The following is a 26,021-nucleotide window of genomic DNA, read 5'->3' as shown; positions in this document are numbered from 1 at the left end:
GTGTGGGAATTAGTGGAGACTAGACCAAGTGGACCCGTTGGGCCGAAATCTTTCCTGCATTGGTGCAGCATCCTCTCCCCTCCCACCCCCCCTCCCTCCCACCCCCCCCTCCCGTCCCCCACCTCCCCCACCACCCCCCTCCCTCCACCCCCCTCCCCCTCCCCCACCACCCCCCTACCCCCTTCCCCCCACTCTATCCCCCTCAACCCCCCTTGTCCTCCCTCATCCCCCCTCCCTCCATCCCCCTTCCTCCCTAGGAGATAGATTTAAACTTTAAAATGTGAATAACTTGAAAAATATAACACCGATTTCTTCCATTAGCACCAAAGGGACGACGGTGAGCAAGGTGGGCCTAAAATTGTTGCGCTATCGTGTACCGTTTTGGCTGTAGTTCAGGAACAAAAAAACAGACGAGAGTTTTAGTATATGGATGAAAGGTGAAGTACAGAGTTTCTCTTCACAGTTCTGAGCGTGGAGGGGAAATTTGTGATGGCAACATCAAACTGGAGATGACAGAAATTAAGAATTTGATGAGGTGCACTTATTTCCTCCACAGAATGTATTTGGCAATTTCAATGGCAAAAATGTGTCAAGAAAGGAAGGAAAACCAGAACACAATGCATCATCATATGGGCTGCATAAGATACAGAACAGTGCAGCACAATGTTTGTGCCACATCTGATGCCAAGTTAAACTAACCTCATCTACCTGAACATGAGCCATATCCCTCTAATCCTTGCACTTCCATGGGCCTATCTAGAAGCCTCTTAAACGCAACTCTCATATCCACCTCCACCACCACCTCTGGCAATGCGTTCCAGGCCCCCACCGTCTGCTTTTAAACCACGCGCAGGCCTACTTCATTTCCCTTCCTTTGTCTTTAAATCAATGATGGAACCACACTCACTGGGGTTAGCTTGAGATCCTGCAGTATATCATCGTAGTAGTGAAACTCCGAGAACTCCAACTTCACCATTTCATTCTTCAGCTCAAGGATTCTGCCCATGACACCCTCCAGCACATGGTGGATAATCCTTCTCTTCTGAGGATGCACAACCTGTTCATAGAGGTCTTCCATATTGCGGAAAATCTTTACATACTTAATGTAGAAGGCCGTCAGCATCTGGAAGATCATCATGCGGTCTGCAAGTGGCTTGGTTTCATGAGCAGAGAGCTCCTCCTTGAGAAGATGGTGTAGTACCTCATGGGAGTCAGCCCACATCTTGTTGTAGGTTCTGCAATGCAATAGTGTTGGACAACAACATGAATACCTACCAAGAGCTTAAACTATAGCTGCTTTCCATAATGAATGCGTTAAGTACATATTATAGAGTCGCTAGAGCAAGTGGACCCGTTGGGCCCAAACCTCTCCTGCATTGATGCAGCACCCACTTCCCCTCTCCCCCTCTCCCTCCCCCTCCCTTCCCTCCTCCCTCCACCCCCTCCCCCCATCCCCCCTTATCCTCCCTCCTCCAACCCCCCTCCCTCCCTAGGAGATAGATTTAAACTTTAAAATGTGAATAACTTAAAAAATATAACACCGATTTCAATGAAACTTCTTCCATTAGCACCAAAGTGACGACGGTGGGCCTAAAATTGTCGCGCTTTTGTGTACCGTTTTGGCTGTAGTTCAGGAACAAACAAATGAGAATTTTAGTATATAGATTGAATAGTAGAGACAATGCAATTCATGCGTTTCATTCGTGCTGCCTCAATCACAGCGCAACCTAATTGATCATAGTCTCTTCCTCGCCTTCCTCAATCTGCAGCTATTTCTCATTCAATTCCCTTACCCAAGATCCAACCCATCTCCAAGACTGATGAGCTTTTCCTCATGTTTTCTCTTATTCTAATGCCAGAGACAGTCACCTTGAATCAGTATCCTCCAGTTACAGATCCTTGAACGACTTCAAACATGTTTTTCTTTATTAACTTGGTCTTAACATTTTAAGCCAAAATTAAAATGGCCAACATTTCCAATCCATTTTAACCATTCTCTATTTTTACATTAATTTAGATACATGTTTACTACTGTCACGTGATGATTTTCTTTCTCCTGGTTTCTTATTTACACCCTATTAATCATCTTGCATCGTGAACCATTTTCTGCCTGTTTCGTAGTATACTAAATGGGAGCCAGTTACAAACTTCTGCTCAATAGTCATTGCAGAATGAGAAATCCAACCATACCCCTTCCCTCAACACTTGTCCGCACCTGTAATTTAATATAATTTGGTATGGAAGCAAGTATTTAGTATGAAATTTAGTATGAAAACATGTATATATATAACTTGGATGTAAATGTTGGTGGGTTGGTGAGTAAGTTTGTTAATGACACCAAAATTGACTGAGTGGCAGAATGTGAGGAAGGCTGTCAGAAGCTACAGCAGGATATAAATCAGCAGCAGAAATGGGCAGAGAAACGGCAGGAGTTTAATCCGAGCAAGTGTGAGGCGTTGCACTTCAGGAGGTTGAATCTAAGGAGGGAGTATACAGTTAATAGAAATACCCTTAACAACATTGATGTGCAGAGGGATCTTGCAGTGCAAGTTCATAGTTCGCTGAAAGTGGCAGCAGAAGTAGATAGGGTAGTAAAGAAGGCATGACGCTGGTCGGCAAAACGATCGAGCGGGATGACTCGGGACAAGTTCCCCTGATACCGGAAGAGGCAGAGGACATGTGGCATATGTACAACCTGTCAATGACAGTCTCAGAGCGTCTACCATCAGGATGGTGCAGACGGAGTTGGCCACGGGCAGTGTGGGCAGCAACCGGGTACGAACCACCCTCACCATCTGTGTGGAGACCATCGACTTCGATGTCCAGGCCTGTCTGCTGAGGGTGTAGGGGACCAATATCCAGGAGAACGAGCAAGTGAAGGATGCCTAACATCATCAGGCTAGGGGACTGTCGATGAAAACTAGCCTCTCGGCTAACTCAAGTACATTTACATTTGTTTGAATGTCAATTAATGTACACTGTCCCTTTTTCAAATAAATTATTATTATTATTATTATATGGTATGCCTACTTTCATTGTTTGGGACATTGAGTACAAGAGTCGGGCAGCTCTTAAGAGGCAGCTCGAAAAGAAGCCGCATTTGGAGTATTGTTTGCAGATCTGGTCAAGGAAGATGTGGAGGCTTTGGAGAGGGTGCAGAACGCTAGAGAGACACAAAATGTTGGAGTAACTCAGCATGTCAGGCAGCTGCCCTGGGGTAGGACAGAGCATAACAGTTAATAGGTGAACACAGGTGAGGGGGTTAGTTGACAGGCATATTGTTGCACAATATGACGAGACGGGTGTGAGCCAAAATGATAAGAGTGGGGAATTGTTAAGATGGGGGAATCGCAAAGTTGTGAATTGGGTATCCATTGTAAATGGTTAGTAACCGGAGCGAGGTCAGCCAGGTTTTTGGGGGAGTAAGGGGTCATGAGCTCATAAGAGCTGCCCGACTCTTGTACTCAATGTCCCAAACAATGAAAGTAGGCATACCATATAATAATAATAATAATTTATTTGAAAAAGGGACAGTGTACATTAATTGACGTTCAAACAAATGTAAAGTGCGTTTATTACTTAAAATTGGAGAATTCAATTTTCATTGGGTTGTAAGCTAGCCAATGAGGCGCTATTCTTCCGGTTTACGTGTGGCCTCACTCTGGCAATTGAGGAGTTCCCAGTACTCAATGTGAATGGGAAGGGGAGTTAAAAAGGTTTGTAGCTGGAAGATCTGGTAGGCCTTGGTAGATCAAGCGCAAGTGTTTGGCAAAGCAGTCGCCGAATGTGTGTTTTGTCTTGACAATGTACAGGAGCCCTTAGCGGGAACAACGGCTGCAGTAGGTGAGGCTAGAGGAACTCGAGCATGTGAACCTCTGTCTCACCTAGAAGGACAGTCAGGGTCTGTGGATGGAGTCGAGGGACAGCTATTATAACTCCTGCAGTTGCAGGGGTCAGTACCTGGGGAGGGGGTGGTTTGGGGGAAGGAATGAGTGAGCCAAGGAGCGGTCTCTAAGGAAGGCAGAAAGGGGTGGAGATGGGAAGATGTGATTAGTGGTGGGATCACATGGGAGGTGACAGAGATGTCAGAGGATAATGTGTTGGATGCGGAGGCTGGTGGGGTGAAAGGTGAGGACTCTATTCTTGTTGCGTCTAGGAGAAGGGGGAGTGAGAGCAGCATTATGAGACACAGAAGAGACACGGCTGAGGGATCTATCTATGATTTGGAGTAGGGTGTGCAGTTCTGGTCGTCCCATTACAGGAAAGATGTGGAGGCTTTGGAGAGAGTGCAGAGGGAGGTTCACCAGAGTGAAGCCTGGATTCGTGCCTTTCAGCTGCACGGAGAGGCTGGAGAGACTTAAATAGTTTGCCTTGGAACGATGGAGGTTGAGAGAAGTATATAAAATGATGAGAGGCATAGATAGGCTAGACAGTCACAACCTTTTCCCCCCCAGGGTGAAAATGTCCACCACTAAAGGGCATAGGTACAAGGTGAGATGGGGAAAGTTTAATGGAGACTAGACAAAGTGGACCCGTTGGGCCCAAACCTCTCCTGCATTGGTGCAGCACCCTGTCCTCCCCCCCCAATCCCTCCTAATCCCCCCTCACTTCTCCCCCACTCCCCCCTCCCCCCTCCCTCCTTCCCTCCCCCTCCCTCCTCCCCTCCCCCTCCCCTCCTTTTAAACTTTCAAATGTGAATAACTTTAAAAATATAACACCGATTTCAATAAAAACTACTTGCATTATCACTAAAGTGACGATGGTGAGTAAGGTGGGCCTAAAATTGTCGCGCTATCATGTACCGTTTTGGCTGAAGTTCAGTCACAAACAAGATAACAAACGAGAGTTTTAGTATATAGATGTGCAGGAGCATGGGTTTTTTTACACACAGAAAGTGGTGGGGGTGTCGAATGCTTTGCCAGAGGTGGTGATGGAGGCAGATATGATAGAGGCGTTTAAGAGGCTTTTAGAAAGGCACATGGAAGTGCAGGGAATAGAATGATATGGATCATGTACAGGTGGATGAGATCAGTTTAACTGGTGCAAACATTGGGGGCCGATGAGCCCGTTCCTGTGCTGTACTGCTCCATGTTCTAAATTGTTCTACGAGCTCATATTTACATCCAGTAATTATGTGTACAGGTGCTCCTCAACTTACGATGGGGTTACGTCGCAAACCGAAAATATCATCCATCGAAATGCATTCAATACACCTGATCACGTGGCCGGAAGCGAGCTGCAGGTCGCTGCCGATGCCCAGCGTTTGCACCATTGTAAAGTCGAAATATCGTGCGTCGAAGCATCGTTAGTCGGGGAGCACCTTAATGCAAATTCCAAGTCGCAGAATCGCCAGGAATTTTTTAAAAGCCGAGGTCAACGTCGAAAATGGACGAGCTCTGCCATAGTTTGCAATGGGGACACAGACTCAAATGATGGTGGTGTCAAAGAGGCGAGTAATTGTTTGCACTGATCAAAAGATGGAGAAGCATTCTGACGAAAGGAGAGTGGAACACTTGATGGTTGGGAACTTGATATTGCAGAGAGAGGCCATTTCATTTTCAATGGTGGACAAACTAGGAAGTGTACTGGAGGCTCAGGCAACTATAAGCTCAGGATCATTCCTATGCACTGTTGCTCCTTCTCCTGCAGCGCTTACAAAGAATCAGAGAGAGACCAAGTGCCAAGGACATTGCTCCCAACTTTAAGATAAATTTGAATTCATAATATTGTACTCACAGTCAGACACTGTGGTTTATAAAAACAAGAGACAGCAAATGCTGGAATCTGTAGCAGCAAAGAATCGGCTGGAGGATCTCAACAGGTCAAGCAACATCAATGGATGGAAAGGAATAGTCAATGTCTTGGTCCAAAATCCTCCGTCAGCTTTCAACATGAATCTTTAACCGTTCCTGTTCACCCACCGATGCTGCTTGATCTGCTAAGTTCATCGAGCAGAAACTTGTTGCCCCATGGTTTATAAAGTGGCCAAGTGTTTCATCGCACTTGACAGTGTAAGAAAATAACTGCAGATGCTGGTACAAATCAAAGGTATTTATTCACAAAATGCTGGAGTAACTCAGTAGGTCAGGCAGCATCTCAGGAGAGACGGAATGGGTGACGTTTCGGGTCGAGACTCTTCTTCAGACTTGACACATCGGTTAAGTAGAAGTTTAAGTTCAGATTAATAGTCCATCCAAAGGAATTTCATGGGAAATTATATTCACTGTAATTCCATCTTCTCCCTGATCAGTAGTCCAACTTCCCTACCTCTTTTATATCTCTCTCCATTGTGTCTGAAATATCTAAATCCTGGACTGTAGAGCAGCTAGTTTTGACTCTGGCAATTGCTGGATCATTGTAGCTCCACGCACTAATCCAATGAATACGTACTCTATTATGAAATAAAAGATGAATGCCAAAAGAGATCAAAGAAAGTTGAGGGAAAGATTATGTTGGCATAAACAGAAGCTCACATGATGATTTGGAGAATTTTAGAAGCTTATAAAATATCACGTAAAAGCAATATATGGGGAAAATATGCAAATAAGTGACAAGGAAATACAAAACACCTTACAAGAGCTTCTTAGAGAATGGAAAATAGTAGTGTGGAATTCTGTGCCTCAGAAGGCAGTGGAGGCCAAGTCTCTGAATGCATTCAAGAGAGAGCTAGATAGAGCTCTTAAGGATAGCGGAGTCAGGGGGTATGGGGAGAAGGCAGGAACGGGGTACTGATTGAGAATGATCAGCCATGATCACATTGAATGGTGGTGCTGGCTCGAAGGACCGAATGGCCTACTCCTGCACCTATTGTCTATAGTGCTCCAACAGTAAATGACAACATTTCCAAGAGACAAAATGGGAAACAGGAAAAAGCTGGGAGGTTGGACAGTTATTTGTAACCGTCTTCACAGGAGAGAGCAAAAAAAAAAGCAGGAAAGGCAAAGGTAACCAAGGAATTAATGAGAGTGGAAACACACACACACACCAACCACTGCTGTGCAAGCCTTAACAGTAAAGGCAGCGGAGAATTCTGGAGTGATTCGTGCTCAGTGGCAAATGTAATATGGAAATTAAGAACGCTAAGCCAGATAGTTTTAATTCAGACAGTGGAAAAACATTAGAATCCATTGTTAAGGAATTTGGAATAGGCTATTGGAAATTATTGCGTGATTTGGCAGAGCCGACTTGGAAATTGTTAAAGAAAAAATGAATTAGACACAGTACATTGGATGAAAACCCAGGTTCAATCCAGACCTCTGGCGCTAATGGTGTGTAGTCTGCACGTTCTCCCATATCCCGAAGACATGTCGGTTGGTAGAGTAATTGGCCTCTGTAAATTGGCCTTAGTGTGGAGGGAGTGGATGTGAAGGAGCAACCGGTGAACCAGTGTGAATAGTAGCCAAATGCTCGATGCACCAAAGGGCCCGTTTCCATGTCGTATCTTTAAATGAAACTAAACTTTGGTATTCACTGCCCCAACTGATGAAGGCAAGAAGGCTATATGTCCTCTTCACCGCCCTGTGTTGCCAATTTCAGGGAACTACAGACTTGCATCCAATGATCTCTCTGTGCATCTTTGCTCCTACAGGTCCTGCCTTCTATTGTACATTTTGCTCTTACATTTGACCTCCCAAAGTGCATACCACAACTTGGCCAGGTTAAACTCCATCTGCCATTTCTCTGCCCATATTTCCAACTGATCTATTTATACTGTAGCCTTCGCCAGCCTTCCTCACTAGTCAGTCATAGAGTGATACAGAGTGGAAACAGGCCCTTCGAACTTGTCCACACCAGCCAACATGTCCCAGCTTCACTAGTCCCACCTGCCTGCGCTTGGCCCAGAGCCACAACTCTGTCCACACCTCAGCCAATATTTGTGTAATCTGCAAACCTAAGAATAAGACCGTCTACATTTTCGTACAAAAACCTGTAATCCAGAGCAACAAAAAAAAAACTGCTGGAGGAACTCTGCATGTCAGGCAACACCTGTGGAGGTAAGGGGATAATTAACATTTTGGGTCGAGACCCTGCATCAGAATTAGACTGGAGGCGAGATAACCAGTTTCAAGAGGTGAAAGAGAGGGTTGAGGCAAGAACTGGCAGGTGATGAGTGGAACCAGGTGAGCAGGGAGATGATAGACATGACAAAACCAGGTGGGGTAGGGTGATGGGTGAATGACGATGATTGATGAGAGGAGGGCAGTAGGTGTTGTCTACACAGACTTCACTGAAGTATTTGCAAGAACCCTCTGGTGGGCTGGTACAGAGAATTATGTCAAATGGAATCCAGACCGTGTTGGTAAACTGGATTCAAAATTGACGTGTTCATAGAAGAAATACTTTAGCGGTGGAAGGGTGGTTTGCCGACTGAAGGTCTGTGAGCAGTGGTGTTCAACAAGGATCAATGCTGGGCAATTGCTTGTACCACACATTAATGATTTGGATGAAAATGAAGTCGAGCCGGTTGGCAAGTGGACCGCCAACACAAAAATTGGCGGAGTTGTGAATAGTGAGGAAGTTGTCAAAGGATACACCAGGATATAGATCAGTTAGAAATATGGCCTGAGAAACAGCAGATGGAGATTTATCTGGACAACTGAAGAAAACATGCAGTGAAAGAGAGGGTGCTAATCAGCATTGAAGTACAGTTTATTGGTGATATGCAAAGTAAAGTTTGCAAAATATTATATAGGTTAGTAGATGCCTGAACTGCCATGTCAGGGAAGAACCATATTTGCTTCTACCAGCTCTCATATTTGCTGGTAGAAGCAAATATGATAGCAATGTTTAAGAGAAATGTAAACGAACATGTGAATAGGGGAGAATGGAGGGAGACAGACCATGTTCTCGTATGGGGTCAGTTTAATTTGGTAGAGAGGCAGAGAGACCTGTTCCTATGTAGAAACAAGGAATACAGATACTGGGTTATAGACAATAGACAATAGACAATAGGTGCAGGAGGAGGCCATTTGGCCCTTCGAGCCAGCACCGCCATTCAATGTGATCATGGCTGATCATTCTCAATCAGTACCCCGTTCCTGCCTTCTCCCCATACCCCCTGACTCCGCTATCCTTAAGAGCTCTATCTAGCTCTCTCTTGAATGCATTCAGAGAATTGGCCTCCACTGTCTTCTGAGGCAGAGAATTCCACAAATTCACAACTCTCTGAGTGAAAAAGTTTTTCCTCATCTCCGTTCTAAATGGCCTACCCCTTATTCTTAAACCGTGGCCCCTTGTTCTGGACTCCCCCAACATTGGGAACATGTTTCCTGCCTCTAACGTGCCCAACCCCTTAATAATCTTATACGTTTCGATAAGATCCCCTCTTATAAAAAAAGGACTAACTCAGCAGGTCAGACAGCATTCACAAAGCATTGGAGTGTTTTCAATATCAAAATTTAAAATCATAAGTAAACAAAGTCTGAAAAATTCATAACAAGAGGATGAAGTCAACATTTGTGCCAGTCTTTGTAATGCGAGGGTTAAACAGACTATGTCAGCTAAAATTGAGTTGTCAGCTAAATTGACAACACAGCATTTCAAACCCTGCTTCAGAAAACAAATAGATGTTTTTGAAGAATGCTTAGGCTAATTCAAAGGGACCAGGAGATCATGAGGACACCTTCGAGGTCACTGAGATAAGCTTTACTTTCCCAGAGACATCCGAAACTAGCTCCGACAGGACACATAACTCACGCCAGTATGGTACCAAGGAGGATAGCTAGTCTGACACATAATCACATGTTGTTCTTAGAGATAAAATTATTATGTAAATATATCCTTCTACCATGAAAGCATGAATTTCATCTTCGGGGAGGGAAAAGAGCCTCATCGAAGAGAGAGAGAGTGAGCTTAGTGACATCCTTGAATCCTGCATATATTTTGACTAGGCTTGTATACACTGGAATTTAGACGGATGAGAGGAGATCTTATCGAAACGTATAAGATTATTAAGGGGTTGGACACGTTAGAGGCAGGAAACATGTTCCCAATGTTGGGGGAGTCCAGAACAAGGGGCCACAGTTTAAGAGTAAGAGGTAGGCCATTTAGAACGGAGATGAGGAAAAACTTTTTCAGTCAGAGAGTTGTAAATCTGTGGAATTCTCTGCCTCAGAAGGCAGTGGAGGCCAATTCTCTGAATGCATTCAAGAGCTAGATAGAGCTCTTAAAGATTGTGGAGTCAGGGGGTATGGGGAGAAGGCAGGAACGGGGTACTGATTGTGAATGATCAGCCATGATCACATTGAATGGTGGTGCTGGCTCGAAGGGCCGAATGGCCTACTCCTGCACCTATTGTCTATAACAGAGGCTGGTTTGACAGATTCCAACAATGCTGTAACCTGCACAGCACCCGTATCTCTGGTGAAGCTGCAAGTGCAAACATGCAGGCAGCCAAAGCAATCATTGGCAACCACCCTCCTCCGCTTGATGTCAATGTTGACGAAGCAGGCCTTTTCGGGGAAAACCCACACTTCTAATTCACAGGGGAAAAAAAAGTGCTTGTGGGTTCAATGGTTGTTTAACAATCCTACTTGGTGGTAGCACTTCAGGAAACTTCAAGTTGAAGCCGATCCTTGTTTAACACTCAGAATCACGAGTCTTGAATCATACAGCACAGATTTAGACTTTAGAGATACAGTGTGGAAACAGGCCCTTTGGCCCACCAAGTCCATACCGATCAGCGATCACCCCTTGCACGAACACTATCCTGCACATTAGGGACAATTTTACCAAAGCCAATTAACCTACAAGCCTGTATGTCTTTGGAGTGTGGGAGGAAACAGTACAGTGCATTAAGGTCCATTAATCATTTCTCAGCCCACAATAACTATATTTGCTAGCGATGATACCACCCACTTTAGTTTAGAGATAAAGCGCGGAAACAGGCACTTCGGCCAACCGGGTCCGCACCAACCAGCGATCCCCGCACATTAACACCATCCTACACCCACTAGGGACAAGTTTTATATTTACCAAGTCAATTAACCTACAAACCTGTACGTCTTTGGAGTGTGGGAGGAAACCGAAGATCTCGGAGAAAACCCGCGCAGGCCATGGGGAGAACGTACAAACTCCGTACAGACAGTGCCCTTAGTCGGGATCAAACCCGGGTCTCCGGCGCTGCATTTGCTGTAAGGCAGCAACTCTACCGCTGCACCACCCAAGTGTCGTCTACAAACTTGCCAATCATGCCTTGTACATTCTCATCTAAATCGTTGACAAAAAAACAAACAGCAACAGACCCAGTGCCGATCCCAGAGGCACAGGCCTCCAATCCGAAAAACAACCTTCCAATAATGGCAATGGCCGTGAACAGCAGGGCACGAGGGAGTGTTGTAGAGCAGGACAATCTAGGAGTGCAGATGCACAGTTCGGTTGTGAAGAAAGCCAGGGTTGGCAGGAGCTAATTAAAATGGAAGTTAAGTAAAATCGGAGTCAGGAAAGAAGACCTAGAATCCACTCCTCAGCCTCGGTAAAAGAACAATCTCTTCCCAGAGCCTTCTTTCTGTGAAGGGGGCCTTGTTGCTCTGCAACTCACTAGAATGTTTTACTAAATTGTAAGAATTGTACTTGTGCTTTGGAAATCCTTTGTCAACAATGATTGCTGTTAAAATTACTCCTCAGATTTAAGCGTGCTCCATTTTAAAATATAATTGTGTTTAATCTGCTTCGATAGCTGGAAGCAATTGCCTCTTGGTTTGGAGGGTGAATCCATCGCTCGAAATAGTGATTATTGACAGATGGACCACTACAGCAGAGATTAGAGTCGTAAAGTAAGTGGTCTTTGACATTTCAGTTGATACAGTATAATCTTCCTAAAGTGAGGGTAATTGCAGATACTTATAACAGATAAGACTTAAAGTCTTGACTTAAGTTTGGGGGTCTCAGACAGGTAAACTCAATATCATCACAATAATTTGTCTACAATCTAAAACATCACAATGCGTATGCTCCAATTGCTCAGCTTCCATGATCTTCACCTCAGTAAAAATGAATGAGAAATATTCCTTTAATATCTCCCCCGTCTTTTGTGGCTTTACACAATTATGCCAATGCTGATCAATAAGGGTAGGAAAGAAAACTGCAGATGCTGGTTTAATCGAAGGTTGACACAAAATGCTGGAGTAACTCAGCGGGTCAGGCAACATCTCTGGAGAGAAGGAATGGGTGACGTTTCGGGTCGAGACCCTTCATCAGACTGAAGAAGGGTCTCGACCCGAAACGTCACCCATTCCTTCTCTCCAGAGATGCAGCCTGACCCGCTGAGTTACTCCAGCATTTTGTGTCTACCTGATCAATAAGGGGACCTACTCATTTCCTAGCTACCTTTTTGCACTTAATATACCAGTAGAATCTCTTGGGTTTTTCCTTTACCTTGCCTGTCCACTCATTTCTTGTCTTCCTTTTGTCATTCTGATTGCCATTTTACATGTACTTCTATATTTCTAGTATCTGCAGAGGGATTTGCTCGATTCCAACTGCCTAAATCTGACAAATGCCTCCTTTTTCCTGACCAGAGCTTCAATATCTTGTCATGAGAGTTCCCGAAACCAGGGCCCGTCTTACCCTCACTCCAACATCGACCTCGGCAAGTTCTCACCTACTCCTCCACCAAGCCTTGCACCAGTTTAGAGCCTTAAACTTAGAGTATTATGGTCATTGGTCTCAACACGATTCATGCTGCTGTATAATACGACAGAAGCTGTGAGGCATTAACTTATTTACGTAACCCAATCTCCTTTTGGCAATGCCTATTGAAAGACTTTTTGTAACCATTGGAATGCAATACTCATTTATGCTACTGCATCCTCATGCAAGGTCCACCTGTACACTGGACTTTAGAAGGATGAGAGGAGATCTTATCGAAACGTATAAGATTATTAAGGGGTTGGACACGTTAGAGTCAGGAAACATGTTCCCAATGTTGGGGGAGTCCAGAACAAGGGGCCCAGTTTAAGAATAAGGGGTAGGCCATTTAGAACTGAGATGAGGAAAAACTTTTTCAGTCAGAGAGCTGTGAATCTGTGGAATTCTCTGCCTCAGAAGGCAGTGGAGGCCAATTCTCTGAATGCATTCAAGAGAGAGCTAGATAGAGCTCTTAAGGCTAGCGGAGTCAGGGGGGTATGGGGAGAAGGCAGGAACGGGGTACTGATTGAGAATGATCAGCCATGATCACATTGAATGGCGGTGCTGGCACGAAGGGCCGAATGGCCTCCTCCTGCACCTATTGTCTATTGTTTTCAAATCATAAAGTCATAAAAATACATTGCATGGGAACAAAGGGCAGTGGCCCATCCATTCCATACCATCCACAATTGTCCCAATAGGTCTCATATTCAAATATATTAACTTTCTCTAGCAGCAACATTGCACTATCTTCTATCTTCTATCCCAAATGCCAACTCACCCGAGATCAGATGTGACCTTCACAATCATATGCACTTCAGCTTAACATGAGATGACCTGTCCATATTTCTTGACAGAACAGAATCCCGCCAATTGCCCCACTAATTTTCCAAAAACCTATTTTCTCATGCTACCTGGATTCTATCGCTCACCCACACATCAGAGCCAATTCTACAGTGGCCATGTTAGCATTTTAGGATGTGCGAGGAACCAAAGCACCCCAGTGGAAATTCACACTCGTGGAGGGAACATGCAACCTCAAATCAGACAATTCTGCATTGCTTCATTATAAAGATGCACTTTATATATATTTTTTTAATTTTCAAGCAGGAATGTTGCTGGAGACTGAAGCGATTAACAGTTAATCCACAGACAAAGCTACACAACGATTTGCCCCAAACCATACCAAACATTCGATTCATTACTTACAAGCATGAAACCATTATGCAAAAACACATCATAAAGATTTTTTAAAACCATTTTGCCATATTTTGCTCAAAAACACCACTTTTGCTGTTACAAATAATGAACATAAAAAGGCACAGGACAGGAACATAACCTGCGGCCCACAATATCTGTGCCAAACATAATACCAAGATAAGCTAATTGAACATATATGGAACGTAAAACAGGAACAGGCTCTTTGTACGTGCAGACACGATGCCAATGTGCGTGCAGACACGATGCCAATGTGCGTGCAGACACGATGCCAATGTGCGTGCAGACACGATGCCAATGTGCGTGCAGACACGATGCCAATGTGCGTGCAGACACGATGCCAATGTGCGTGCAGACACGATGCCAATGTGCGTGCAGACACGATGCCAATGTGCGTGCAGACACGATGCCAAGACAAACGTTTATCTGCCTGCACACAATTCATATCCATATTGGGTGCGGCACAGTGGAGCAGCGGTAGTGTTGCTGCCTTACAGCAAATAGTGCCGGAGATCCCGACTACGGGCGCTGTCTGTACGGAGATTGTACCTTCTCCACGTGACCTTCGTGGGTTTTCTCCGAGATCTTCGGTTTCCTCCCACTTTCCAAAGAGTGTGTAGGTTAATTAGCTTGGCAAATGTAAAAATTGTCCCTAGTGGGTATAGGATAGTGTTAATGTGCGGGGATCGCTGGCCGGCGCGGACCTGATGGGCCAAAAGGGCCTGTTTCCATGCTGTATCTCTCGAAACATATCCCTCCATTCCCTGTACATCCATGTTTGCATCTCAAAGCCTCTGAGACACCACTATTGTATCTGCCATCCTGGCAGCACTTTAAATGCATCACCATCCTCTGTAAAAAGAACTTGCCTCACACAACTTTAAAATTTGCCCCTGTAACATTAAAGTGATGCCCTTTAGAGTTTGATTCTTCCACCCTGGGAAAATGGTTCTGACTGTCTACCCTCTCTATGCCTCTCATAATTATATCTTGTATCTTGTATCTTGTGGTCATCACTTCCAAAGAGTCCACCAGGGACTATACTGGAAGTATCCTATGCCCACTAGGGACAATTTTTAACACTATCCTACACCCACTCGGGACAATTTTTGCATTTTACCAAGCCAATTAACCTACAAACCTTTACGTCTTTGGAGTGTGGGAGGAAACTGAAGATCTCGGAGAAAACCCACGCAGGTCACGGGGAGAACGTACAAACTCCATACAGACGGCGCCCGTAGTCAGGATCGCACCTGGGTCTCCGGCGCTGCATTCGCTGTAAGGCAGCAACTCTACCGCTGCAAAGTTATATACTTCAATCAGGTCTCCCCTCAACTTCCAGCGTTCCAGAGAAAACAATCCAAGTTGGTCCAACCATTTCCTGCAGTTAATACCATCTAATCCAGGCAGATGCCTGGCAAACCTTTACTGCAACCTCTCCATTGTCTTCACATTCCTTTTGGTAATGGGGTGGCCAGATTGCATTCTACGCTCCAAAATGCAGCCTAACTAATGTCTTATGAAGCCATATCATAACTTCCTGACTTTTTTTACACAATGCCCTGATCAATGAAGGCGAGCATACCATCAGCCTTCTTAACCACTCTATTGACTTGCATTGCGGCTTTCAGGGAGCAATGAATCTGGACCCCAATTCCCACTGCACGTCAATACTGTCAAGGGTCTTGCGATCAACCATATAGTCCTTGCCCTTCAATTTGACCTCCAGAAGTTCAACACCTCATAGCTGTAAGAAAATAACTGCAGATGCTGGTACAAATCGAAGGTATTTATTCACAAAATGCTGGAGTAACTCAGCAGGTCAGGTAGCATCTCAGGAGAGAAGGATTGGGCGACGTTTCGGGTCGAGACCCTTCTTCAGACTGATGTCAGGGGGTGGGACAAAGGAAGGATATAGGTGGAGACAGGAAGATAGAGGAAGATTTGGGAAGGGGGAGGGGAAGAGAGGGACAGAGGAACTATCTAGACTTGGAGAAGTCAATGTTCATACCACTGAGCGATCACTTCGCTCGACACGTTCCCTCAGTCCACGTTAACCAATCTGATCTCCCGGTGGCTGAACACTTCAACTCCCCCTCCCACTCCCAGTCTGACCTTTCTGTCATGGGCCTCCTCCAGTGCCATAGTGAGTCCCACTGGGAATTGGAGGAACAGCACCTCATATTTCGCCTGGGCAGCTTGCAGCCCAGTGGAACATTGACTTCTCCAACTTTAGATAGTTCCTCTGTCCCTCTTTTCCCCTCCCCCTTCCCAGATCTCCCACTGTCTTTCTGTCTCCACTTATATCCTTCCTTTGTCCCGCCCCCCTGACATCAGTCTGAAGAAGGGTCTCGACCCGAAACGTCGCCCATTCCTTCTCTCCTGAGATGCTGCCTGACCTGCTGAGTTACTCCAGCATTTTGTGAATAAACACCTCATAGCTGCTCGGATTAATCTCCATCTGCCATTTTTATGGCCATTAATGCATTTATGATAAATCCCACTACATGATTTGATAGTCTTCCTCGCCGTCAAGACCTCTAGCAATCTTGGTGTCATTTGCAGAGTTACTAATGGGTATGGGAGAGGTGTACTGAGCATATACAGGGAGCATACTTAACAAGGAAATTAGCGGGACAAAAAGGGGCAGGAGATGCAGCTCTGGCAGATAATATTAAGAAAAATCCAGATATTTTATATGTATGTTAAGCGAAAGAGAGTAACTAGAGAGAGAATAACCCCACCCCCTCCCCCCCAGAAACTCAAGCTGTCACATCTTTGTGGAGGTGGACAAGGTCCTCAATGACTATTTCTTCTGATTTTACCATTAAAAATTACGTCAAGACTGGGGAACTTGGGATCATTATTGGAAGTGTCTTGAGGACAGTCCATGTTACGGTTGAGGAGGTGCTGAACATTATATGGCCTGTGAAGGTGGACAAATCTCCCGGGCCTTGGATACATCAGAGGACACCTTGGAAAGCTAGAGAAGAAATTGCTGGCACCCTGGCTGAGAGATACAAATCTTCACGGGTGATGGACGCGGATGTGGTACCGGACGACTGGAGGTTGTCCAACGTTGTGGCTCAATTTAAAACGGGCTGCAAGAAAAAGCCTGGGAACTATAGACCGTCTATGGTAGGCAGGTTACTGGAAAGGATTCTGAGATAAGTTATAGATATGCATTTAGACAAACAGGGGATGACTAAGGATAGTCAGTATGGTATCTGGATACAAAATGCTGGAGCAACTCAGCGGGACAGGCAGCATCTCTGGAGAGAAGGAATGGGTGATGTTTCGGGTCGAGACCCCTCTTCAGACTTAAGAAGGGTCTCGACCCGAAGCGTCACCCATTCCTTCTCTCCAGAGATGCTGTCTGTCCCGCTGAGTTACTCCAGTATTTTGCGTCCATCTTCGATTTAAACCAGCATCTGCAGTCTTCCCTACACACACAGTCAGTATGGTGTTGTACATGGGAGATCTTGCCTTATGAATCTGATGGAGTCTTTTGAAGTAACCGAAACGTTTAATGAGGACAAATGAAGAGGAATGGCTAATGGAGTTTAATGTAGATAGATGTGAGGTGTTGCATTTTGGGAAGTCAAACCAGGGTAGGACCTGGACAGTGAATGTCAGGGCCCTGGGGTGTGTTGCAGAGCAGAGGGATCTAGACAATAGACAATAGGTGCAGGAGTAGGCCATTCGGCCCTTCGATCCAGCACCACCATTCAATGTGATCATGGCTGATCATTCTCAATCAGTACCCCGTTCCTGCCTTCTCCCCATACCCCCCGACTCCGCTATCCTTAAGAGCTCTATCTAGCTCTCTCTTGAATGCATTCAGAGAATTGGCCTCCACTGCCTTCTGAGGCAGAGAATTCCACAGATTTACAACTCTCTGACTGAAAAAGTTTTTCCTCATCTCCGTTCTAAATGGCCTACCCCTTATTCTTAAACTGTGGCCCCTTGTTCTAGACTCCCCCAACATTGGGAACATGTTTCCGGCCTCTAACGTGTCCAACCCCTTAATAATCTTATATGTTTCGATAAGATCCCCTCTCATCCTTCTAAATTCCAGTGTATACAAGCCTAGTCGCTCCAGTCTTTCAACATATGACAGTCCCGCCATTCCGGGAATTAACCTAGTAAACCTACGCTGCACGCCGTCAATAGCAAGAATATCCTTCCTCAAATTTGGAGACCAAAACTGCACACAGTACTCCAGGTGCGGTCTCACTAGGGCCCTGTACAACTGCAGAAGGGCCTCTTTGCTCCTATACTCCTCGGCGGCGCACACAGTTGCAGCGGCCTCGATGTCCTCCCGGTCAGTGCTCGTGTATGTGTATGTGTGCGTGTTGTTTTGTGCCCTGTGTACTTACTGTCGGGCGAACAACGTCTACGGCCGGCAGGATCTTCTTAGGATTGGAGCCGGTCGCGAATGGGGGGTTACCGCCGAGTTTGTCCGCTCATACAAGATCCCGGCGGACATAGCGAGGAGCCCCGACTCTCCGTGGATCACCATCCCCGCGGGGAGGAGGCGAAGGCGGCGCAGAGAGAGAAGGCAAAAGCGAGGCGGCAGGGCCGGCGCTCTGGTCAGGCTACGGAGGCAGCCACTGAAACCACCGCTTCCCAGCCTGTTTCTAACGAACGCCAGATCCCTCGCTAACAAGATGGATGAACTTAGGCTGCAGACTGCAGCTAACAACGCCGTGAAGGACAGCTGTATCCTGTTGATCACGGAGACCTGGCTTCATTCTTTCATTCCGGACTCTGCTATCGAGCTAGCAGGCTACACAGCACAGCGTCATGACAGGACAAGAGACTCTGGTAAGAGCAGAGGTGGAGGGCTCTGTGTGTACGTGAACAACACCTGGTGTACAAACACAGTGATTGTAGACAGTCACTGCTCCCCGGACCTGGAGTATGTGACTGTTAAATGCAGGCCCATTTATCTCCCTAGAGAGTTTACTGTTGTCATGATAACTGCTGTGTACATACCACCGGATGCTAATGCTAACTCGGCTATCGGATATTTGTATGGTAGCACTAGCAGTCAACAGAGCATATATCCTGACGGTGTTCACATCATAGCAGGGGACTTTAACCACGCGGACTTGAAGAAAATGCTCCCCAAATTCTATCAGCATGTTAAATGTGCTACAAGAGGAGCTAACACACTGGACAAGGTCTACTCCAACATCAAGCTGGGCTACAGGGCTAGACAACTACCACACCTGGGTCAGTCGGACCATATGTCCCTGTTTTTAATTCCTGCATATGCCCCCCTCAGGAAAACCGCTCCTACCATTACAAAGACCATCACAACTTGGCCTGATGGTGCATCTCAGCAGCTGCAGGACTGCTTCGACAGGACCAACTGGGATGTGTTTGAACACCGGGACCTGGAGGTGTTCACAGACAGTGTACTATGTTACATTAAAAACTGCATGGACACTGTCACAGTGGACAAACGCATCCGGGTCTACCCCAACCAGAAGCCCTGGATGACCCGGGAGGTCCAGCGGCTGTTAAAAGAGAGGAACACTGCTTTTAGGTCTGGCGATAGGGCTTTATACAGCATGGCCCGAGCTAACCTGAAGAGAGGCATCAGAGAGGCCAAATTAGACTACAGGAGGAAGATAGAGGACCACCTGGACAGTAACAACAGCAGGCAGGTGTGGCAGGGGATCCAGTATCTAACCAACTATAAGACCAACCTTGGAGCTGCTGAAGGTGACGCCTCGTTGGCAGAGGAGCTGAACCTCTTCTTTGCTCGCTTTGAAGTGGAGCCACCCGAGACAGCCATATCACACCACATGGTCCACAGCAGCCTAACCCTCAAGATAGAGGAGCATGAGGTGAGGCGCACGCTGCGGGCCATCAATCCAAGGAAGGCTACTGGACCCGACGGCGTCTCTGGACGCGTGCTGAAGGACTGCGCTGACCAGCTGGCTGGAGTCTGTACGAGGATTTTCAACCAGTCTCTGGCCCAGTCCACTGTTCCATCCTGTCTGAAGTCCGCAATCATAGTCCCCTTGCCCAAAAAACCCCACATTTCCAGCCTCAACGACTACCGGCCAGTCGCACTCACACCAGTGGTGATGAAGTGTTTTGAAAAACTGGTCCGGGGTCATATCACATCACTCCTGCCCCGAAGCTTTGACCCCCACCAGTTTGCGTACAGAGCGAATAGATCCACAGAGGACGCTATAGCCACAGCCCTCCATGCTGCACTGTCCCACCTGGAGCAGCCGGGGAGCTACGTGCGGATGCTCTTTGTGGACTACAGCTCTGCCTTTAATACAATCCTTCCCCATAAACTGGTGGACAAACTGGGGGACTTGGGACTTCCACACTCCACCTGCATGTGGATAAATAGCTTCCTGTCAGCTCGCAGCCAGAGAGTCAGAGTGGGCCATCACACATCCACGGCCCTCAGCCTCAGTACCGGCTCTCCACAGGGCTGCGTGCTGAGCCCCCTGCTCTACACCATCTATACACATGACTGCACCCCCGCCCACCACAGCAACACCATTGTCAAATTTGCGGATGACACTACGGTGGTGGGACTCATCACCGGGGGGGACGAGTACGCCTACCGGGATGAGGCGGAGCAGCTGACAGTGTGGTGTGGAGAAAATAACCTGCTCCTCAACACCTTAAAGACAAAGGAAATAATAATAGACTTCAGAAAGAATAAAACGGACATGGTACCATTAACTATCAGAGGGGACTGTGTGGAGAGGGTGGCGGATTTCCGCTTCCTGGGAATCCATATTGAGGAGGACCTGACGTGGAGCGTGAACACCTCTGCGCTGCTGAAAAAGGTCCAGCAGAGACTGCACTTCCTGAGGGTGCTCAGGAAGAATAACATCACTCAGAGACTGCTGTTGTCCTTTTATCGGTGCTACATTGAGAGCATCCTAACATACTGTGTATGCGTATGGTACACCAGCTGCACAGCGGCTCAGAGGAAAGCGCTCCAGAGGGCCATTGACAACGCCCAGAGGATTGTCGGCTGCCCTCTACTTACCTTGGAGGACTTACACAGTTCCCGCTGCATCAAAAAATCCCAGAGTATTATAAAGGACATTTCCCACCCCGGACACTCCCTGTTTGAACTGTTACCGTCAGGCAGACGGTACAGATCTACAAGGACAAGGACAAACAGACTTAAAAATAGTTTTTACCCCACTGCTATAAAGGCACTAAATGTAGCCGCCAAGGAACGCAGGGGCGATACATAATAAGAGACTGTGAAATCGACAGAAGGATGTAGGGTTGGGTGTTTATGCGTGCTATTTTCATGATATTTATTTTAGTTGTTTATCTTTTTTAAAATATTTTATCTTGTATGTATCGTTAGCTTTTAGAAATGTTTGAATGGTGCACTGACTGGCTGACATTTTACAATTTCGTTGTACATGGCTCATGTTACAATGACAATAAAGGAACTATTCTATTCTATACTCAACTCCTCTTGTTATGAAGGCCAACATTCCATTGGCTTTCTTCACTGCCTGCTGTACCTGCATGCTTCCTTTCAGTGACTGATGCACTAGGACACCCAGATCTCGTTGTACGTCCACTTTTCCTAAGTTGACACCATTCAGATAATAATCTGCCTTCCTATTCTTACCACCAAAATGGATAACCTCACACTTATCCACATCGAGGTGCAGGTAAATGTGTGGGAAGGAACTGCAGATGCTGGTTTACACCAAAGATAAACCCAAAATGCTGGGGTAACTGGCAGCATCTCTGGATTAGGAATTGGTGACATTTCTCTCAATCCGAAACGTCACTCATTCCTTCTATCCAGAGGTGCTACGTGTCCGCTGAGTTACTCCAGCATTTTGTGTCTATCTTAGAGGTGCAGGTAAATAGTCGATACAATAGCCTTCATCGGTCAGGGTATTAAATATCGAAGTTGCGATGTTATGTTAAAGTTGTTCATAATATTAATTGAGGCTGCAATTAAAGTGTTATGTCCGGTGTAGGCAAACTGCTACAGGATAGATGTTATTTAGCTGTAAATAGTGCAGAGAGGATTTTGAGCATGTTGCCAGGACTCGAGTACCTGGGCTATAGGGAGTGGCTGGGTAGACTAGGACTGCATTCCTCGGAGTGTACGTTGCCAAGGGAAGATTTTATTTTCGTTTAGTGATGCAGCTTAGAAACAGGCCAATTGGCCAATGGAGTCCACACCGACAATCGATCGCCCTAGTTCTATGTTATCCCACTCTCTCATCCACTCCCTACCCTGGGGGTAATTTACAGGGGGCCAATTAACCGACAAACACACACATCTTTCGAATGTGGGAGGAAACTGGAGCACTCGGAGGAATTCTCTGCCACAGAGGGTAGTTGAGGCCAGTTCATTGGCTATATTTAAGAGGGAGTTAGATGTGGTCCTTGTGGCTAAAGGGGTCAGGAGGTATGGAGAGAAGGCAGGTACAGGATACTGAGTTGGATGATCAGCCATGATCATGTTGAATGGCGGTGCAGGCTCGAAGGGCCGAATGGCCTACTCCTGCACCTATTTTCTATGTTTCTATGTTTCTATGAACCCCACACGGTCAAAGGGAGAACATGCAAACGCGAAACCGACAGCACCCAAGGTCAGGATTGAACCCAGGTCTCCGGCACTGTAAGAAAGCAGCTCTACCTGCTGCGCCACTGTGCCGCCCTGATAGAGGTGTAAAAGATCATCAAGTTACAATTTACTCAAGTTCTATACGACCAGCGCTTGTATCCGTTAACAGGTCTATTAACACGCACTTTAAACTACTGCACAATATTTAAAGGTGGCACAGTGATGCAGCTGGTCGAGTGCCAGAAACCCGGGTTTGATCCTGACCTCAGCAGCTGTCTGTGTGAAGTTTGCACATTCTCTCTGTGACTATGTGGGTTTCCTCCGGATGCTCTGGTTTCCTCCCACATTCCTAAGATGTGTCAATTGGCCTCTGTAAAATTGCCCTTAATGTTGGGGAGTGGATGAGAAAGTGGGATGACATAGAACTAAAGAGGTCATCGATGGCCAGCATGGACTTGGTGGGCCAAAAGGCCTGTTTCCATGCTGCATCTTTAAACTAAATCATCTCCAAACTAAATGTACAAGAGTTCAATCAACTTGCCCATTTTACTGCAATTTCAACTGGTCTGAAGAAGGGTCTCGATCCGAAACACCACCCATTCCTTCTCTCCAGAGATACTGCCTGACCCACTGTGTTACTCCAGCTTTTGTGTGTATATTCCATTTTACCAACATATCGATATCACTCTGTGCCTGAATCTTACTTACCCTCTGCACTATTACCAACTAGGTACCTGTCTACTTAATGATGATTACTTCTATAAACTTCTACAGATGCACTGTAGAAAATATCCTGCCATTACATCATGGCCTAGCACATCAATTCCAATACAAAGAAACACAAGAGGTTGCAGGGGTGGTGGACACAGTCCAGTGGATCACAGATGCAGCCCTCCCCACCATCAAAAGCATCGACATGAGGCTTTTCCTCACGAAGGCATCATCAATCATCAAAGATCCCCACGACCAGGGCCATATCCTCATCTCGCTGCTATTGTCAGGCAGGAGATAAAGAAGGCTGAAGTCCCACACCACCACATTCAATAACAATTACTTTCCTACAGCTATCAGGCTCAAGAACATACACAACCTCAATCCCTCAGCAATGGAACATTATGGACCCCTCCTATACAGTCGTTTTGTTATCACTGTCATGTAGAATCTGTGCAATTTGTTTTTGTTTAATATTCAGTCAGAAGAAAGGTCCCAAAACATCATCTGGCCATTTGACCCAGAGTTCCTCCAGCACTGTATTTTGCTCAAGATTGCAGCATCTGTAGATTCTTGTGCTGCCATTATTTTTTGTACATTGTCTGTCTGTGTACCAGTGATGGTCCTGCAAGAAAGATTTCATTGTACCTATACCTCACCGTTCTTTTGCATATCACAATAAACTCGACTAGATTTGAAGTTATTTGTGCGCATCTATATACTTAAACTCTCGTTTGTTATCTTGTTTGTGACTGAACTTCAGCCAAAACGGTACACGATAGCGTGACAACTTTAGGCCCACCTTACTCACCATTGTCACTTTAGTAATAATGCAAGTAGTTTTATTGAACTACTTATATTTTTAAAGTTATTCACATTTTAAAGTTTAAAGGGAGGGGAGGGGGAGGGGGGAGGGAGGAGGGAGTGGGGGAAGAAGGGAGAGGAGAGGAGGGGCTGAGGAGACAGGGGAAGGGGGAGGACAGGGTGGTGCACCAATGCAGGAGAGGTTTGGGCCGAACGGGTCCACTTGGTCTAGTATATTATAATCTTAAGTCGGAAGAAGGGTCACAGCCCAAAACGTCACCCATTCCTTCTCTCCAGAGATGCTGCCTGGCCGGCTGAGTCACTCCAGCTTTTTGTGTCTATCTTCTCTATTATAAACAAAGAGCAACCCAGCAACGATCGCTTGGAACACTACAATGGAAAACCACAAAAATACTCTTTGTTGTGCAACGCAGGCCAACCTCTCCGAGCTTTGAGGAGAGATTGGCCAGCTTTATAGGTTTGGCTGGGTATTTTTCCACTTCAACATTTTATAAACCTCTTTCAGGTGACACCCCCAGCTTCCTAAAATGTTGAGGGGCATAGATAGGACAGTGAAATAGATAAAATGTTATTTTTTCCAGGTCAGGAGTCTAGAGCAAAATTTAAGAGAAATCGGAGGAGCAGGTTTATCAATTAGTGTTTAGTTTAGTGTATTGTCACGTGCGCCGAGGTACAGTGAAAACCTTTTGTTGCATTCTAATCAGTCAGCAGAAAGACAATACATGATTACAATCGATCCATTTACAATGCATAGATACAGAGGGTGATGGTTACCTGAAAGAAATCCCCATGAATGCCCAGAGGTGATGGTGGGAGCAGATACAATTACAACATTTAAAGGGCAGTTGGACAGGTAATGCAATAGGAAATGCATAGTAGGATACATGCCTAATGCAGGAAAATTGGATTATGCAAATGGTGAAGGTGAGCGGAAAGGTAGTGTGATTCTATTTGACAAAGGTTCAATCTTTAAAAATAACTTTAAAACATGACCTTAATAATGCATTGTGCTATACTTCTGCTCAGTCACGTTTTACTATCAATTCAGTGGTTATATTTTTAAGAATTCACCAATTCACTGAATTTCCTTTCTTTGCTTCATTTCTCAAACATTATTAGACATGAAGCACAAAAGGAAACATCTTGCCTTCTTGCTTACCTGTTCGACATGATTGCAGAGAAGTGAAAGGGGTGGATATGAATTCCCTTGGACACAGTCAGGTCCCCCACGTTTACAGCTCTGTTGTTGGTTTCTCTGCTGCCTTTCTCAGCCCATGATGCATGTCAGCCCTGCAAAAACAACTTGAGACAGGCTTTCAGTTGCACCTCCTGCACGCATGCATGGTCAGGGGACCAGTTGCTGTGGGGGGTTTGGAAAGTGGGTGTGATTGAGTGAGGGGAATAAATGCTCCCAATGCCCCTCCACAAACTCAGCTCAGACACTGAAACTCAAACTCCAGGGCAACCAGGATGCCCACGCATGCGCAGCGCGCTCCCAGCGGCGCGGCTAGGTGCCGGGCGCATGCGCACTCCACGGCGGGGCTGAGCGCCGTCGCCATGGTGACCGTAGGCCGCGCTGCAGCCTGCAGCCTGAGCCCAGACCTTGGGCCTTGGTCCAACTTAACAACCCAAACGCTTCAGGTCACCTCTGGGGTGAGTCCAGGTCTGCAAGGGGAACCAAATCAATCGGACTTGTCATCATTGTTTGCATCCACTCAACTGCATTTTCAGCATGAACATTGAACACTCTAACTGAGACCTCTCTAACTGAATATTGACTTCTCTAACTGTATATTGGCCTCTAACTGAATATTGACCACTAACTGAATATTGACCACTCTAACTGAATATTGACCACTCTAACTGAATATTGACCACTCTAACTGAATATTGACCACTCTAACTGAATATTGACCACTCTAACTGAATATTGACCACTCTAACTGAATATTGACCACTCTAACTGAATATTGACCACTCTAGCTGGGTGACGAAATCTCGTCCAAAAGGTTTGTTTTTTGGATGACAAATAAAGATATCCTGA

The 26,021-nt window shown here is 45.9% G+C and overlaps 1 protein-coding gene across 5 annotated transcripts in view; it reads right to left on the bottom strand.

Moving 5' to 3' along the window:
• Window positions 1-25,469, bottom strand: part of drc11 (dynein regulatory complex subunit 11) — a 109,217-nt gene extending 83,748 nt beyond the window's left edge. For 4 of the 5 annotated variants that reach the window (XM_078404178.1, XM_078404179.1, XM_078404180.1 and 1 more), the window contains exons 1-2: window positions 25,137-25,469; window positions 908-1,235 (exon numbers count right to left, since the gene is read on the bottom strand). In XM_078404178.1, the coding sequence (XP_078260304.1) occupies window positions 908-1,235; window positions 25,137-25,147 (339 nt within the window). In that variant the 5' untranslated portion in view covers window positions 25,148-25,469. The remainder of the gene's footprint in view (window positions 1-907; window positions 1,236-25,136) is intronic. The other variant, XM_078404181.1, reaches the window with a different exon arrangement.
• Between the last annotated feature and the right edge of the window lie 552 nt (window positions 25,470-26,021).

This window comes from Rhinoraja longicauda, chromosome 8 (genome assembly GCF_053455715.1).
Source record: "Rhinoraja longicauda isolate Sanriku21f chromosome 8, sRhiLon1.1, whole genome shotgun sequence".
Taxonomy (NCBI): domain Eukaryota; kingdom Metazoa; phylum Chordata; class Chondrichthyes; order Rajiformes; family Arhynchobatidae; genus Rhinoraja; species Rhinoraja longicauda.
This window is presented reverse-complemented; position numbering and strand designations above follow the sequence as displayed.